At 35.0% G+C, this 17544-nt stretch overlaps 1 protein-coding gene across 1 annotated transcript in view; it reads right to left on the bottom strand.

Annotated features, from left to right (window-relative positions):
* PIK3C2G (phosphatidylinositol-4-phosphate 3-kinase catalytic subunit type 2 gamma) overlaps positions 1-17544 on the bottom strand; it is a 264337-nt gene that overhangs the window by 80054 nt on the left and 166739 nt on the right. Inside the window, exons 21-24 of the mRNA XM_036458057.2 lie at positions 15258-15350; positions 13695-13824; positions 8556-8692; positions 6793-6962 (exon numbers count right to left, since the gene is read on the bottom strand). Coding sequence (XP_036313950.1) covers positions 6793-6962; positions 8556-8692; positions 13695-13824; positions 15258-15350 — 530 coding nt within the window. The remainder of the gene's footprint in view (positions 1-6792; positions 6963-8555; positions 8693-13694; positions 13825-15257; positions 15351-17544) is intronic.

Below are 17544 nucleotides of genomic sequence, written 5' to 3'. Positions count from 1 at the left end.
AATTAGGCAGTTACAACAGCTTATTTCCATTAATTTCTTGTTATTTTCTCTCTATTCTAATGGATGAACCTCATTCATTGTGGGACAACTGGAGAAACTTGCTAATTGTAGACTTTGGAAAATATAGCTGGCCTGCAACAGAGAGGGAAGGACAAGTTGTTTTACAATGGCAACCTATATTGTCTCAAATGTTTAATTCCAAGATATATGAGATGGGAATTAAAAATTAATTTTTATAAAATTAAAAATTAATGTAAGAACAAATTAATAATGAAGGTCATTTTATAGAAAATATATTTACTATTAAATTTTAAAATGATAAAAAAAATCATATGTGTGTTTTTTTTCTTTAAAGATATGCTGACCCTTTAAGAAAAAGTTTCAGGTAAAAGTTGAGATATGTAATGACAAGTTCTTTCAGAAGGCAGTCTGAAGAAAGCAGATGTTATTAATTCACTATCATATGCTTAGTAAGGAAAAAAAGACATAGCTATATTTCATTTCACACTAGGCCCCAAAAATTACTTATCAGAAAGGAGGAAATATAAGAGGACCATGTTGGTATGTAAATAATATCACCCTCTATAGTCCCATGGTTGGTAAAAAAAAAAAAAAGTAAACAAAGGACCAGAGAGATGGTTTCCTTATTTTTTGTCTTTTTTTCATATTATTTGAAACATAAAGAGACCTGAGACGAAGGGTTAGCACTTCTAATAGAAACTGGCAAAGGAAAGATTGGAAACCTCTCTGTGATTAAGCTCACTCACTGAATAAGAAAAATACAAAAAAGTTTTGATGCTGGTTTGGCCTAAGGGTTATTGAATGGAATTTTTGAAATAATTTTAAGAGTCTTAAAATTACAACTTCCAGAATTATTTTTTGCTTTTCTCTTCAATAGAGAAAAATGTTTCACCAAATTTATTTTTATTGAAAAGTTCTTTACAGTTCTGTTCAAATTTGTGTGATAACACATTTCCTGCTTTCATGGCAACTAGCATTATAAGTCAGACAAAGAAATACCATAGGCAAGTCAAATACAAAAGAAATATCCAAATTAGAGAAATGTAAACTAATAATAATAATGAACATAATTTTAGTTGTGTTTAAATATTATAATCTAAATTTTCAATGTATTTAACAATATAAGTCTTACATCTTTCCTATATGATTTACATGGCTAACTTCTTTATAAAAAATATATATATATAAATAAAAAAGATATATATATATATAAAATAAAAATATATATATATAAATGTGTTATCACACAAATATATATTTCATAGAAGGGGGAGAGGAAGAGAGAGGTAGAAACATCAATGATGAGAAAGAATCATCCATCAGCTGCCTCCTGTATGCCCACCGAGAATTGAGTCTACAAACCGGGCATGTGCCCTGACCAGTAATAATATCCTAGTTCATAGATTAATGCTCAACCATGCTACATGGCTAACTTCTGAGCAATTTTTAAAATCACAAAGTTAGACTAAAGTTTTTCTATAAATGTAAAGAGGCCTCACAGGTGAAACAAAACCCTATCCCATGTCTACAGGCTATAGGAGTCATAGCTGGGATTTGGTTTATCAGTCCACTCCAATGCAAACCTAATCCTAGATTGCAGAATCCGTGTACTAGATCCCATATCTCAAGTTTAAGCAATACTTATAAATCTGAGAAATAAATTGGCTGTGGCAAGATGGAAAAATGGAAACTATTTGATCTCTTGCAGTCTATACCATTATTGAATTCTGAATCATATGTTGAAAATCTCTCATTTATAGTTGTGCAAATACACCAAAAACATTTTGTTGTGACTATACTACATTTGTCCAGATTACTATTTTAACCATTACTTGCCCAAGATCCACTTGTTCCTGCTTCTATATCTTTTACCTTCTACCTGTTTTGTTTCCTACTTCTAGGAAACATTTTATATATTTCCAATATTGGTGAGAAATGAGTAGTAGTTTTAAAATACACATGTTTGAGGGAAATTTAAGAATATTTCTATTACAAATACTACTTATTAAGGAAGCAAATACATTTATATGGGAAATATCAGGACAATAATTTGTTGTTTGTTATTACTAATGCATAAACTTACCTTTTAAGCATACGGTAGACATAATCTCTTTATATAAAGTCATGGAGAATATCAAGATTATTATTATTAAGAATTTACATTTGTTAAAGGTAAGAAAAAAATTAAAATAGAGAAAGCAATTGTGCCTGCCTTTTCACACACAATGGAGTATATTGCTAATGCATGAGAAAATGGTTCTGCAACTTGAACACTTGGGCTCAGGTTTTGAATGCCTGTCACAGTACAATCATCTTACAACATATTTAATTGCAGTTGTTAAAGATTTGAATTTACTATATATCATGGCCATAAATTCAAGACCACTATGTCATCTAGAACTAAGTAAAGAAGCAGCCATTTTTCTGCCAATTCTGAAGAGAAAACAGGATGTGTTGGGATTAGTGAAAAATGGGACTATCAGTCTCCTAGATGACATCTTCCCATGGGTCATATGAACTACTGCCCAACAGTCTGGACAAGTTATAACAACTAAGTTAGTTCTTGATTTGTGAATTAGAGAAAATAACAGTAGTTACTTCAAAGAGTTCCTCTGAGGACTAATAAAACGAATGTATTTCAAGTAATTATGACTATTTCTTTTAGAATCTGGTTCCCCACCCTGGATGATACAGCACCATACTAAGGAGAACTTTCTTCCACCTCTCCCAGTGATAATCCACAGCAATTTGAGAAGAGCTACATGTTTCAATATTGGTGATATGGAGAGTGGCCTGGAAAGGCAGGCAACTCTCGTGACAGTAGAATCGGTCTTCTAGGCTCTGTGAGCACACTTATCTCTCCCTTTAATCAGACAGTTCATCTAGCATTTACTTGAGTAACTAATAAAGTCTGTAATGGATGTACACACATTTTAGTCCCAGGTTTGAAAGATTTGAGTGTTTGAATATGTGTTCCTACCTAGAACCGAAATGGGACTCAGTAATGAGGTACATTTTATTACTGAAATTACTATTTATTTCTTAAAATTCAAATGTTATTGTCCCTTGGAAACATCATAGTAATATTAAACTGTCTTATTTTAAATTTTCTAAAACTTGCAGACTCTCATCATAGTGGTTGGTGAAATTAGAGCACAAATAATGACTACTGAGTACTTTGAGAAATGTTTAAGTATACACTTTTCCTGATGTCACAAATGACCTACATTTCAGAGAGCACATTTTGCTGTCCAACACAAGTCTCCTTTTTAATATCCATGAGTTAATTGAGAAGGCAATTTGGAATCTCCATTGGGTAGGATAGAAACTTTTATAATTAGACAACACAGGAAGCCTCATAGGTACAATATAATGAGAACACAAAGGTTCATGTACTGTTACAGAAAGAACTTGTGACACTGAGATCTCCAAGTTTTGGCAATTATTAATTAAAGAAATCCTCACAAATGACATCTTATATCTAAAACATGTTTTTCTCCCAAAGTCTAGCAACTTTTATAAATGCACTGAGTCCTAAGTTGGACTCTGGGATTTTTCATAAAAAAATCTTTAAATCAGTGGTAATTAACTATTGAAGATAATATCAAAATGATCATAAATACTTGAAAATTAATATAAACCATGTTGTAAGAAAACAGCTATATAATATTTAGACCATCCTGGCTAGAAATAATTTAATAAGAAAAGAACAGAGTTTGCATTTTATTTTGTTGAGTTCTGGAATGATTTTTCCATATGTTTTAAATGAATTGATATGTGGTGGTATATATTTAATAACTAGCTCACTTTTTAATAAGAAAAAGCTATGATTTGTAACATTTGCCAGTTTTAATCATGTATACATTCCCACTACAGCTGATTTTAGTCTATCAATATGATGTCATTGAATGTGGAGTTGAGAATTAATAGACACAAAAGGCTTTTTGATGCTGGTCTAGAACATCTCTGCTTATGTCTAAAGTTATTTCTGAAGTCAAGGATGATTTGGTGAAATACGGTACAATCTAACTAAACCTAACAGATAGTGTGCAATCCAGTCTTGTCAGTCAACAAGCCTCAAAGTCAGAGAACTTAAAGGATTAATAGTTCAATTTTTTACTTTCAGAGCACATACTTTCTAAAGAGAGTGGGCCATAAGGGGTCAATGGGAGGAAAAAAGGATATATGTAATGATTTCATCAATAAGGATTTTTTTACAAAGCACCACAAATATATTTTGATAATTTAAAGTGAAAGAAACAATTTTCACCTAGAGATGCATTCTCTTTTCTTGTCACTTTATTTGGAATACTTAATTATAAGTAATTACAATAAATATGTATAGACCCTCAATGTTGGGCACTCTTCTAACCTCTACATCCATCAATTAATTTAATCTTCAAAACAATCTGTTTTATAGATAACTAAACTGAGGCACAGAGAAGCCATTTGTTCAAGGTCATATCATTGGCACATGTTAGTATTAGATTAAAAACACACACCATACAATCTATCTCCAGGGTATCTGACCTAAACCGCTGCTCATACAATCTCTAAAAGTATCTAAAAAGAAAGCTGCAAGAAATATTTCATCCAGTTTAGTATTAACAAAGTGAAAGATGATATAGACTATGGAAATATGCGTTGAAAGACTAAAAAGTATGAATTAGGAGAGCAATGAACATCACCAATAAAGGCCTTTCTTTACTTTTTTCTCTAAAAGAGAGTCATCAAAAAACTGAGTTGAAGTTTAGAATTTATTACAAAAGTATCTTTTAGGCAATGAAAAATGACTATATAGAAATCATTGTTACAGGGAACTTTGAGTGAAAAATTGTGTATGCATAATTGAACCACTTTAATTTGAATCTTTGTGAGAGAAAATAGAGCAATGAAGATAATAATTAAGCAATACTGTAGAAGAAAAACTAATATTTTTCAGAAAGTTGGTGAAATTTGTCAGTATTCCCATTATAGGGATTAACCACATGTTCCTAGAATCATTTATCTACTCCCATAATTAAAACCAATAAGGAAGGATTGCTTGTTTATGTACAAGATGTGAAAATCTTTATATTCATTACTGATATTTGATTTCTTTCTTTCTTCAAGGTTAGAAAGTCTGCAGGAACCTCAGATTTGGTCCAAGCATAAAGATGGGCTTTCCAGATTTCTGGAAAATGGGATTCAGAGGAATGGTTCAGGGACACCTGGGCAAGGAATCCAAATGATAGTGTTGCTGAGCTGACTCATGAGGAGAGCCTGATGTTTGCAAACCTTTCCTAAACAGAGTCGCATTGATTGATAGCATGAGATGTTCTGAAATGGTGATGTAAGCATGAGTATAAAAGGGCAATAACCCAGCAAGAAATCAATTTTATTCTCAAAGATCCATATTATATAGTTTATGTTGGCATTTTAAAGCCAAAGTATGGTCATCTTGAGAAAGTTCATCACATTATACTGTAGAAGACATTATTATTTTTTCTATTGAGGAGCTGTTTTTAGCTAAATGACTGATTAGACTATGGAATGGTCTGATCCCAATTCTACTTTTATATGAAGTATCCTTTTTAAAGCAAGGGACGTTGGCCTTATAGTTTTGGTTTCCTTGACTTCAGCTTAAATAAGATTTTTTTTAAAATCTAGCCAACCAACAGTTTTTTCATTTTTTAGAAAATGATATTATTATTTGTTAAGAACAAAAATCCACGAGTCAATCTTGAACATTTTCTTTTCTTCTTCTAACCCACTGGGCCCACCCCAGCCCAAACAATTAGCAGGTTTTGTGGCTCATTCTAAAATATATTCTAAGTCTGTCAGCTTGCATCACTTTTTACCATTAAGGTCTTCCCCTAACTATTGCCTCCTAACTGGTCCCCTGGACATAAAATAAAAGCCAACCTCCATACTATGTCTTCAGTGCCTTACTTGTTTTGGCCTCCACCAGACTCCTCACCTTTACCTCCTACTGCCTGCCCCTCTCTACCCCATCTGCAGGCCTCAAGCTTTCTTGTTGTCACTGAAACATGTCATGTTTATTTCAATGCCAATGGTTGATAGTTTTGCTTTTCTTTCTTCTCAGGGATCTTCATATATCTTCTTCTCATCTCTTCCAAGGGGCTTCTTTAAAACAGCATCCCTGCCTCAGTCCCTTTCTATCCCATTTCTCTGCTTCAGTTTCTTAATAAAAAATTAAATACCTTATTTTCTCATATTATTTCTTTGCATGTTAACATGTTTAATGCCTGCTATCTTTACTAGAAGGAGATCACGGTTTGTATTTGTCTTGTTTAATGTTGTAGCCCAAGATTGTTGATAAAGGTGCTCACTGAGTACATTTACAATGACTTAAGACTGATTGGGTTCAGGAAGGGTGCTAGTTTTATAATATGTGGACCGGGGTGGTGAATGCTATGGGCAATATATCAGAAGCATTCAGACCATAAACTTATGCCTCATTGTCCACTCAAGGTTTATTAAAAAAAAAAAGCCTAAAATATTGTATTTCATATATTAATAATTCAGACTAGAATAGGATTAGCATCTCATAAGAGAGGACCAATTTAGTCCACTACTTTAGAAAACTAATTTTTCCATTAACCATCTATTGAAAAATATTTCCTTTAGTTTATTAGATTATTAAATTATGTTTATGTTTTCTTCATGGTTTCAAGATGGGGAGCAAGTCACATGCTGGATTTCTATGCCATTATATATCACTCTAAGATATTACTTAATTACTGTAATAAAACTTGTTTGTGCACTGACCTCTTTATCCCTCCAAATGTTTGCGCATGACCTAAAATTTTTCCAAAGTCAATATGGAACATGTGGCCTGACTTCGTCAGCATGATATTGTCGTTGTGACGGTCACAGACTCCCAGGATGAACGTTACCACACACCAGCCAGCACAGGAGTAGAAGAAGTTGCTCAAGGCCTAATACATAGAAGAACAATAACACAAGAATAATGGACATGTAAAAATGAGCAAATGCATTCACATCAGAGTTAATGATAAAAAGTATAATGAAAGCAAAATTACATAATCAAGAACTACTTCTAAATTTCAGCTGAGAGAATTTGTCTGTCTAGATTTCCTTCACTTATAAATTAAAGATAAATTACATTCTTCATATCGTGGCTGTAAAGAGCAAATGTATGTGGAAATACCTAAAACATAAAATGGAGATTTGTGTAAAACTCAAATTACCATGTGGGGAATAGCTAAAAATAGAGACATGTACACATAAGGAACTATTTGACATTGAAATAGGGTCTCAGAACTGTTGGACACTGAAATTGGGACTCAAATATTTTTTGTTATTATATGTTTATTTCTAGTTTGCAGTTGCAAGATTTTTCAAAGAAAAGTAATGGGAAAAATAGTTATAGAGATAAAGAACCATTGAACAGACTGTCAAACTATAGCAGGAAGGCAAGGGAGGTTGGGGTGGGGGTGGGGGGAGGGTGCTGTAAGAAATCAACTGAAGGACTTGTATGCATGCATATAAACATAACCAATGGACACAAGACATGGGGAGGGTAGGTGAAGGCATATGTGGGGGGGGGAGTAGAGGAGGCTGGGGGGAGGTCAAGGGGGGAAAAAAGGAGACATATCTACTACTATTTGTAATCCTTCAAACAATAAAATGAACAAATAAATAAATAAATAAATAAACAAACAAACATAGAGTTCAAGATAACTTCTAATTCTATTATTTGGTCTCCCAACAGTCATCTCAGTTTTCCAGTACTGTAGAGTTTTCTAGAATGAGGAAACTTCAGTGCTCAGAACAGTCTGAGGAGGTTTAATGCTGGCGCATATTGTGTCTTTGTGTGAATTAGCATAAAGGTGTCTCAGTCCCTGGGTGGACCCAGATGTACCAGTTCCTGTCTTGGTAGGCAGAACAAGGCCTGGCTCTAAGCAACTCCTCCCCCTTAGCCAGGAGCCCTGGTATAGAACCCACATGACTGTACACTGCTGGCCAGATGCCTGGAGGAAGTAAAGTGGGAGTAAATGTTCGCAGTTAATAAAACAGTATGTTTTGTCAAGTATGGAGATATAAAAAAATTAATAAACTCTTATTTGTTTGCATTTTGCAAACATTGAAAGAATAAGGCATGAAAAAGTAGAGCTTGGCAGGAGAAATGTATTGCAAAAGAAAGAGGGAGATTTCTAGAAATTGGAGATTGTGTATAAATTGGCAGAGGTAACTTGAAGGGCGTTGTTGAAGGAGCATCATCTTAGGTGAGATAAGGAAGACAATTGAGCAATGAGAGTCTTTATGAATAGCCTGGAATTTGACCCAGAAAAAAAACAAAAAACAAAAAAACCCACAAACAAACAAACAAAAAACACAGAAGTTTTTATCTGGTTAATATATCATTTAAACTGGGCCATTGTTACTAGGCTGATGACTGAGTGAATTAGAACTCGAGGAGTTACTTTTCCATAAATCAGAATTTCTAATGAACCAGAGCATATTCTTATTCAAGCGCATTATGTAAAATTAGCTCCAGCAGGACAAACCTTTTCATAATCTGCCTTTAAGTGGTTGTGCTGACTGAACCACTTCTTGATTGTGTTTTCCTTCAGCGGTCCCATCAGTCCAGCATGGCGGTGGATCTTTGCTAGGGTCACAGCATCGGGCACCATCTGCACCAATCCTGCTTGAGAAAAAAATAATTCTTTCCTCACAGGATGAGGGATGCGTAGAAAATACTGACGTGACTTAGAGAACCCTTTTCTTTCCAGATCTTTCCTGAAGGAGCCTAATCTAGATGGCCTCCCCTCTAATTTTTCTTAAATCCTGGGAACAATGAGGCTACTTGCTGTGCTTGGATCAGATGGGTCAGAAAGAGCTTTAATATTTTTTTTTTCTAAAATGACAATAGAGAGCCAATTTAGATGTCTCACAGAGACCCTGGTGGTTCAATAGAGTTGGGGGTTAATAAATATATGGCTTGAGTGGTCATTCACAATTTAAGGGAGGACAATTTAAGCAGATAAAATGAAATCTCCATAACACATACTTGAAATATATTATAAAAATCAATGTTCAGGTTCATAAGAGCTTCATTGTTAAATGGTAATTTCCTAGGTGTGAACACAATAACTCTGCAGTAAACAGGTCAAGAGTCACCTGCCCTTCCTTCTCAGTCAACATGAAAGAGAAACTATGATAACCATTTTAAAAAATATTTTTATTGATTTCAGAGAGGAAGGGAGAAGAAAAGAGAAATAGAAACATCCATGATGAGAGAGAATCATTGATAGGCGGCTTCCTGCCTGGTCCTGCTGGGGATCAGGCCGCATCCGTGACCTACTGGTTCACAGGTTGATGCTCACAACCACTGACTCATGCTGGCTGGGCGATAATAACTTTTTTTTAAAGGGAGCATATCCTAATTTTACTTCAACAGGACCTTTGCTCCATTGGCCATGTACATCAAAGCTTCTTTTTCATTGTTTTCATAAGGTTATTGAAATGCACATATTTTCAAACTCACTGATTTTTATTCTGTTCAGAACAGGAGTTTAAACCCAATATTTAAGACTTTTCTGGAACTAATGTTCTCAAAACAACCTACAATGTGCAGTTCTGTAAATAAAGTCATGGAAAGAAACTAAAGTACAGAATGACTTATACCATCTTGGCAATTGCAAGAGTTGCAAACCCAAATTCCCAAAGGGACCAGGTATACAAATGTATGTATACTAGTATGAAAAGAGAGATGGTGGAGTTTTTAAAATTGACTGTTTCATGGTCTACCTTAAAAAATTCGATTAAACAACGACAAACAAGGAGATCACAGTGCTGGTAAACGAAACACTTCTCTAGGCTGGATTTGGCTGGTGGCTGCTGCTTGCAGCCTTAATCTCTCTTAATATCCAATAGCCCAGCTGTGACCATTAGGCACCTACATTGCTGGATCAGAAAGAAACTTAAACATAGGGAGTGGGAATTGAATGCTGCAAATATAACCTATGAAACCTGTATGCCAAATAAACAAATCTTACCTAATAACAGACAAACATGTACATTGACTGTACCTCCACTATGCCCACAGCCAATCAGAGTGAGTATGCAAATTAGAAGGCCAATATTGGTGGCTATCCAGCTGCTCTAGGCACAGAGTGGCCAAGTGGGGTAGGAAGCCTGCTATGAGAGGAAAGGCGGAGGTGGGGGGTGGGGGGACCCGCGAAGGGATTTACAGGAGTGGAGTATCGCAGTGAAGACAAGACTACAGACTCTAGAGTCTGCAGCGAAGAGGAAAATGGCAGACTCTGACCGGAATGAAGGCCTGGGTCCCAGGTGTCAGAGGAAAGCCGGTGCTGGAAGCCAAAGGAAGGAAGGCCTATTGCATGAATCTCTTTGTGCAAAGGGCCGCTAGTAAATAATAAAAAGAAAGAGAAATAATACCCCAGAGATAAATCCTGGAAACTGGGCACATTCTTAATATAACACCTCTAGTTCCTCCTTCATTAGCAATTGGCTCATGTGTAGGTTTTCTCATGTGTATTTAAGTGAGACAGCAAATATAAAGCAATACATTTAGTAGTGACAAAATTAGAGGCAATTTCTCTTTCTAATCCTGAAAATTTCCCTCCTAATTTTCCCAAACCCTCCATGTACCACTTCCTAAAGGGAAGTTATCTCTACCTGATTCCCAAGTGTTTTGTTATAGCCTCACATCTCATCATGCCTGAAATTAGGACTTAGATCATTATATCCTTTGGATATGGGCTATCACAATATCAGTTACTTTTTAGGTCACATTTGTCTTCAGGAAGTTAATCTTTGCTAAATCCCAAGTCATTTATCATGAGCCTTGCTTTGCTAACTACTCAGAAAACCTTGTACCCAATTTACAACAATCATGATGGCTAAATTCTGCCTATTAAATAAAAACATAAATTACATTTTACACATTTTAAGCTAGTACATATCCTACACCTTTTAAATACTTCTAACATAGTCCTGTGCAAATTGAATATTATACATGGTTCCATTCTTACAGTCCTTTAATGCAGCATTGCTTAAATTTTAACGCACATATATATCACTCAGGGATCTTGCAAAAATCTAAGTTCTGATTCAGTAGAAAGGGGTGGGGCCTGAGATCCTGCATTTCCAACAAGTCCCCAGGTGATGTCAATGCTGCTGGTGCATGGGTCATGTTTTAAGTAGCAGGATTCTTAAAAACAAAACTTTTCAAAGTGGTACCATAAAGGCAGTGGCTCTCAAAAAGAGGTGCATAAGAAACATTTTCAATCCCCAAAACTTGAGTACCTCTGCCCTCACCCCCAGTGGTGAACCTGCCTTAAAACCCTGGTTGGGGCTTTGTTATATTTGCTCCTCCTATTCCCCTAAGTAATTTTTATGCCAATAAAACTTATAGATCCAGAATTAACATGAATTATTAAAAAAAATTTTATTTGCCTTGATAGTCTCTTCCAAAGCTATTAGGACATTATATACAAATTATATACAAACCAGAGGCATGGTGCATGCATTTGTGCACCAGTTGGATCCCTTGGCCTGGCCTATAGGATCGGGCCAAAACCAGTTATCCGACATCCTCTGAGGAGTCCCAGATTACGAGAGGATGCAGGCCAGGCACAATTGGGGCCATGGAGGAATGCAGGAGGTTGGCCAGCCAGAGCAGGACCATGGGAGGGCTCCAGGGTATATCTGGCCCATCTTGCTTAGTCCCGATTGGCCTGACCACAGCAGAAAACTCACCTACTGATCTGAGCGTTTGCCCCCTGGAGGTCAGTGCAGGTCGCAGCAAGTGGTTGAGCAGCCTTAGCATATCACTAGCATATCACTTTGATTGGTTGAATGGCTGACTGATTGACCACACACTTAGCATATTAGGCTTTTATTATTATATATAGGGTTAGTCATGAGAATTATAAACAACAATGTTGATAAGATCTTGTAAGCTTCTGGTCTGAAATATATTCTCCTTAAGGGCTACAATTCTGTTCAAATCATTTTAGTATTCTCTACCTTACTCTGTGCCATTTCTTGAGAACAGTAGATATTTATTAAGCCTTGGAACATGATTAAAAATACAACCTAAAAAATGACATTTGCTTTAATGATTTCTATTTTTCTTGAAGAAATAATTTGCTAGCATAATGCTGTTTGAATTTTTACAACTATAGAAGATTGCTGGTAGTGGGGGATGACTTGTTTGATTTATGACATCTGCAACTTTGGGCAAGTCTACAATTATTTTTTGCCGAATCATTTTATTAACTTCAAAAGATGTAGCTTCTGTTACATTCTGTGATTATACTGAGAAATGAGTAGATCGAACTGAATAATTCCATGGAAGTCAGTGATGCATTCAATTTCTGAAGAAAAGGGGATCCATGTGACATCATAAAGCTCAGCTTGGCTCATATAGTTTTATTCTTACATTTTCAACATATTAGGCTATGAAAGAATTAGGTCACATGAGAAAAGGGAGAGTAAGACTCAAGGAATAAAAGGATAACAGAGTAACAATGATAAAAAGACTCTTTTGGGAACTAAAGCTTTAGAAAGGATCCAGGGGTGGGACAGTTGGCATGGAAACAATAGCCCTATTGGGTAGTATGACAATAGAGTCTCACTGAAATTCAAGTTGCAAGTTAAGCTAACTAGAAGGTACTTCCATGCCTGGCTTCTAAAATCTCAAATCACAATTGTTTGGGGGTACTGAGCCTAGTGGTGGAATGTCAGGAACTGGAGAGTCAGGCAGTGAAAGGTCTTCTTTTGTGATGATAGGATTAAATTGTATCTCTGCTTGAATGAAAAAATAATGACTACATGGTTCTAGGCCCCTTTTCTAGTTCTTTGTTCATACCTTTGTTCATGCAGAGGTCTCTGCTCTAACTCATACCAATTATTTTAATGAAATTCTAAATGGCAACGACCACTTATCAAAAAGATATCTTAAATACATAATATATATATATATATATATATATATATATATATATATATATATATATAAAATTCTGCATGATTGTAATTAAATTCAGTTTTTACCTCTAATGTTTTGGTAATAATTTGAGTGGACCACTAACATTATTTTCATTGGTAATATGTATCAATGCAGGTATATTTCCACAATAATGGCTCAGGTTTTATAAAAGAAGAGAAATGCTGAAGTATGTTAAAAGTTTGCATGTATGGTCACCTTTGACTGTTGATATTATTTACATTTTGCTTGAACGTCTTTTAGAAATTAAGTTCAGCTTTACAACGTATTTAGAATTTTTAGAGCTCCTTTAAGCATTTGCAACTTTTCAAGTTTTGCATCCATAGGTGACATTTGTAATTTTTTTAAAATGAATAGGTTTTTCTATTAAATTGGGAAAAGAGAAGAGACAGGAGTCAGTTACTAATGAGCTAATCTCAAAGGCACACCAAAGAGCCTTGGGTTGTCAAGGTTCTCATTCATATCTAAGAGGACATTAAAGCTTTATGTAAATTATTCTGGCTTATAATTTTTTGAAAATAATTCTTGTTTAGAAAGAAGAATATGCATAGTTCTTTGGATTTTAAAATTTATAGTCTAAAGGGAGCGCTGTGAAAAGTTTGGTGGCATTTTACCAGTAAATGCATGACAGAAATGATGTAAGTCTTCCCATTATCTAGCATGTACTGACCTTGGCCTTTTCCTGTGGATAGACATCTATAAATGATCATTTGCATATCCAGGCCCTCCTGCAGCCAAATATTGTCCATCATTTGGACAATCTGCAGAACAAGCATATCCTGGCGAAGATCATCTCCAGCCTGTTCAAAACAAAATTATAGACTCTGGGTTTCTCTATGACTGCCTTTAAAAGCTTTCAGATATAGTATATGTCATTTCTTTCCTTGAATACATTTTTAGCTATTTTAGAGTGATTTCAATTATTTTATTATCTCTCACAGTACCTTGTGTTTCTGATGGAAGATCAAAGAAAATGAGAACTTTCCTTTGAGTGATCACAGAAGCTTCAGCCATCAAATTAGAAGCTGCTTACAATGTTGTTCTCTGATAATCTTTCAATTTATTATCCATGTGCAATATTTTAAACTCAAAGTCTAGTGAAGAAAGGCTGAATAAATGTTTACCCAAATTTCCAAGTCAGCCAGGACAGAGTTAAGTGGAACATTATTTGGTATGTCATAAATTTATGCACCGATAAACAGAATGCCAAGAGCTTCTCGACTATGAGGATAAGCATACACATATGATTCATCAGTCTCTGAGTCATTGGCTTCTCTTATTATGAGGGCAGTTGAAAAGTTTTCAGAGTAAATGGTCTTTGATAAAAATAAAAAATGATAAAGGGGAGGTTTTCAAGCATTAGTGAAAGAAGTGGAATATGTCCAAAGGAAAACAATAGTTCTATGCTTTCAAACTATTAATAATTTTTATTTTGAAAATGCTTTCTAAATTACAAGCAGAAAATTATGCCGAAATGAGAGTCCAGGTTTCTTTTTTTTCCTTCAGCAAATATGCAGTGTCATTGAACCATTATTGCTTGAGGTTACACAGTTCAAAGGAAAAAAACTGGATGTCCTACTATCTTCAAAAATAGTCAGAATCCACCAAAAATATCACTCAAAGACAACTTGTCTGATTTGGCTGAATAATTGATTAAATTAGGTGGATGATTGGCAAATTCTTTAGTTTCTTCTTTAGTCTCTTTTTCCCACCTGTTTATAACCATTGACTCTGTTTTCCCAAAGGGATTCATGAGAAAGACTGATATGGCCCATATTTATGTTTTATTTCAAAAGAAAATAAAAGAGCCCAAATTACTAAAATAAGCAAATGCTTGCAGGTAATAATTTTATGTTAAATTAATTTATGTTATTTGAGTTACAGGTAATTTTGATTCTAATTTAGTATTGAGGCCAAAAGAAAGCTCTTGACCTCGGAGCTCACCACACATTCCAGTTTCTGGTTACTCAAAAGTGATTGTATAATTTTGCTTATTGGAACATATTTTCATAAATTTTGCAATGAAGGTTCATGGACTTTAAGCCAGTAATGTTTGATTTGTTGCCAATCATAGTTTGGCATGCAGTATAATTCTGTAAAAAATACAAAATCAAAAATAACTGGAATCTTTTGTGTTGTTGCCAGCAGAAAATAGCACCAGTAATTTTCTTGTGAGCAATATATCAATATTTCTACCAATGTAATCAATTTGATGCTTTAGGAGTTACTGTACCTTAAAAATGATGCTGATATTTTTGCCCATTGGATTAGCATTGATGAAAGTAATCTTCAATGGCAACGCATTAGATGTGAAATATGAACATGCCTACAAGAGGAGAAGAGAAAAACTGTGACCAAAATAAAGCAAAAAGAACACATTCCCAGAAAACATGGCATCTTGCAGAATTTATTTGAACAAATAGAACACATATAAATAATTTTTACACTTTGGAACAAAGAAACTTATTTATTAAAAACACACACACACACACACACACACACACACACACACACACACAAGCATCTTTAGTCTTACCAACCAAAGCCTTTACTTGGAAAATGAAAAGCCAGCTTTTTGGCAGGTCATAAATCTTCAACTACATTTTTTTTTCTCTCTAACAAAACAGTGGTGCTATGTTAGGATTTAAATAAATGAAGTAGTATAGTTTGTAGGTATTTTGTTTATTCTAGTTGGCTAATATCTAAAAGATAAAATTGTTATTTAAAATTATTTCCTTTTAATTATATCTGCTCTGCATATTAAGAAAATGAATATAGAGCTATAGCCTTCAAATTTGGACTCTACGATTTATTAGCTGTAAAACTTTGGATAAGTTACTAAATTGTTTGTATCCCATTATAAAATGTTGATAACAATGCCTACCTCAGCATATTTACAATAGATATATGAGCTAATGGATATAAAATATCTTTTACTGTGCCAGTCACTAATTATGTAGGTAAAAAAAAAATAATAATGCATCCTTTTTCTATTTTTATTAATGAACTAGAGGCCTGGTGCATGAATTTGTGCACAGGTGGTGTCCCTCGGCCTGGCCTGGTGATCGAGCCAATTGGGCTGCAGGAAGTTGGCCAGCTGACCCGATTGGGGCTATCGGGAACATCGGGGCCAGGGTTGGCGGCCATGGGAAGTTGGCTATGGGAGCGTGTTGACCACCAGGGGGCAGCTCTTGCATTAAGTACCTGCCCCCTGGTGATCAGAGCACATCGTAGTGACCAGTCAACCCATTGTTGGGTCACTTAGGCTTTTATATATAGATAGATATTTTCTTACAATTACAAGTAAGAATACAACATATACTTCCTTTTTTCATTTCTTTTAATTGCATTTTGCATTTCTATATTCAATTTACTATATTGACTACTTTCCATTATGCTTTCATTATTGCTTATTCTCCTTGTATATTCTCACAATTGTTTAAATGTTAAAAGGCTATTAGAGAGTTCCTGTTGAATTTGAAAAGTGCAATCAATACTAAAGAAAGAAAAATAACTTGATATGTTCAATTTATTAACTCAGTTAAAATATGACATCAATACATGCTGAAGGTCCCAGACAGTGTGGCTCAGTAATTGGGGATCAACCTACAAAACAGGAGGTCACAGTTCAATTGCCATTAGGGCACATGCCTAGGTTGCAGGCTTGATCCCCAGTGGGGGATGTGCAGGAGGCAGCCAATCAATGATTCTCTCTTATCATTGATGTTTCTATCTCTCCCTCTCCCCTTCTCTCTGAAATCAATAAAAATATATTTAAAAAATTATTAAAAATTCATGCTGAAGGATCTGTTTTAAATATCATTATTTCTGAGAAACCTGAAATCAGTAGAAGGTGAGAGGAAAGGACCTATCAACATAAATTTTACCTAATCCTAATGCAAACAGAAACCCTTGCTTGCTGAATCAGTTTGAGTTTTATAGTAATGGAGATGGGGTTGCTGTTTGGTATGTAATGAATTCTTGCAGCAAAAATAAGTCAATCAGAAAACATGACTTTCTGTCATGGTATTGAATCCTGAAAGTTTCTGTTAGGCCAGAATTGAGTCTAGATCAATGGATTTCAAATATCACTGATTCAATTCTTGGGCATCCCAAGTCCATGGAAGAAAGACAAAGGGCAAAGGGAGGATGAAGGTAAGGCTTTGTGCTTGTGTGAATTCTGTGGCATAAAATAAGACATTCATTCAGACTGGATGCCTTGCCAGAGTGCATTCAATTTTTTTTCTCTCTGCTATGAATTTGCTCATTGTCGACAAGTTGAGAGTTCTGATTGAAGGCTTTTCTACACTGCCTACATTTATGGGCTTGTTCTCCAGTGTGGAGGCTCTGATGCCAAATAAGATATTTATTCTCACTGAAGGCCTTACTCTGTTCATTAAACTCATAAGCTTCTTCCAAGTGTCGATTCTATAATGGTTGATAAGGTTTCCATTGGAACAGAAAGCTTTCCCCCCTCATTTCAACTGTAAAGTTTCTCACTGGAGAAGTGCCTGATGTTG

Source organism: Pipistrellus kuhlii, unplaced genomic scaffold (genome assembly GCF_014108245.1).
Source record: "Pipistrellus kuhlii isolate mPipKuh1 unplaced genomic scaffold, mPipKuh1.p scaffold_m20_p_3, whole genome shotgun sequence".
Lineage (NCBI taxonomy): Eukaryota > Metazoa > Chordata > Mammalia > Chiroptera > Vespertilionidae > Pipistrellus > Pipistrellus kuhlii.
The sequence above is the reverse complement of the archived record's forward strand: the minus strand, read 5'-3'. Positions and strand labels throughout refer to the sequence as shown.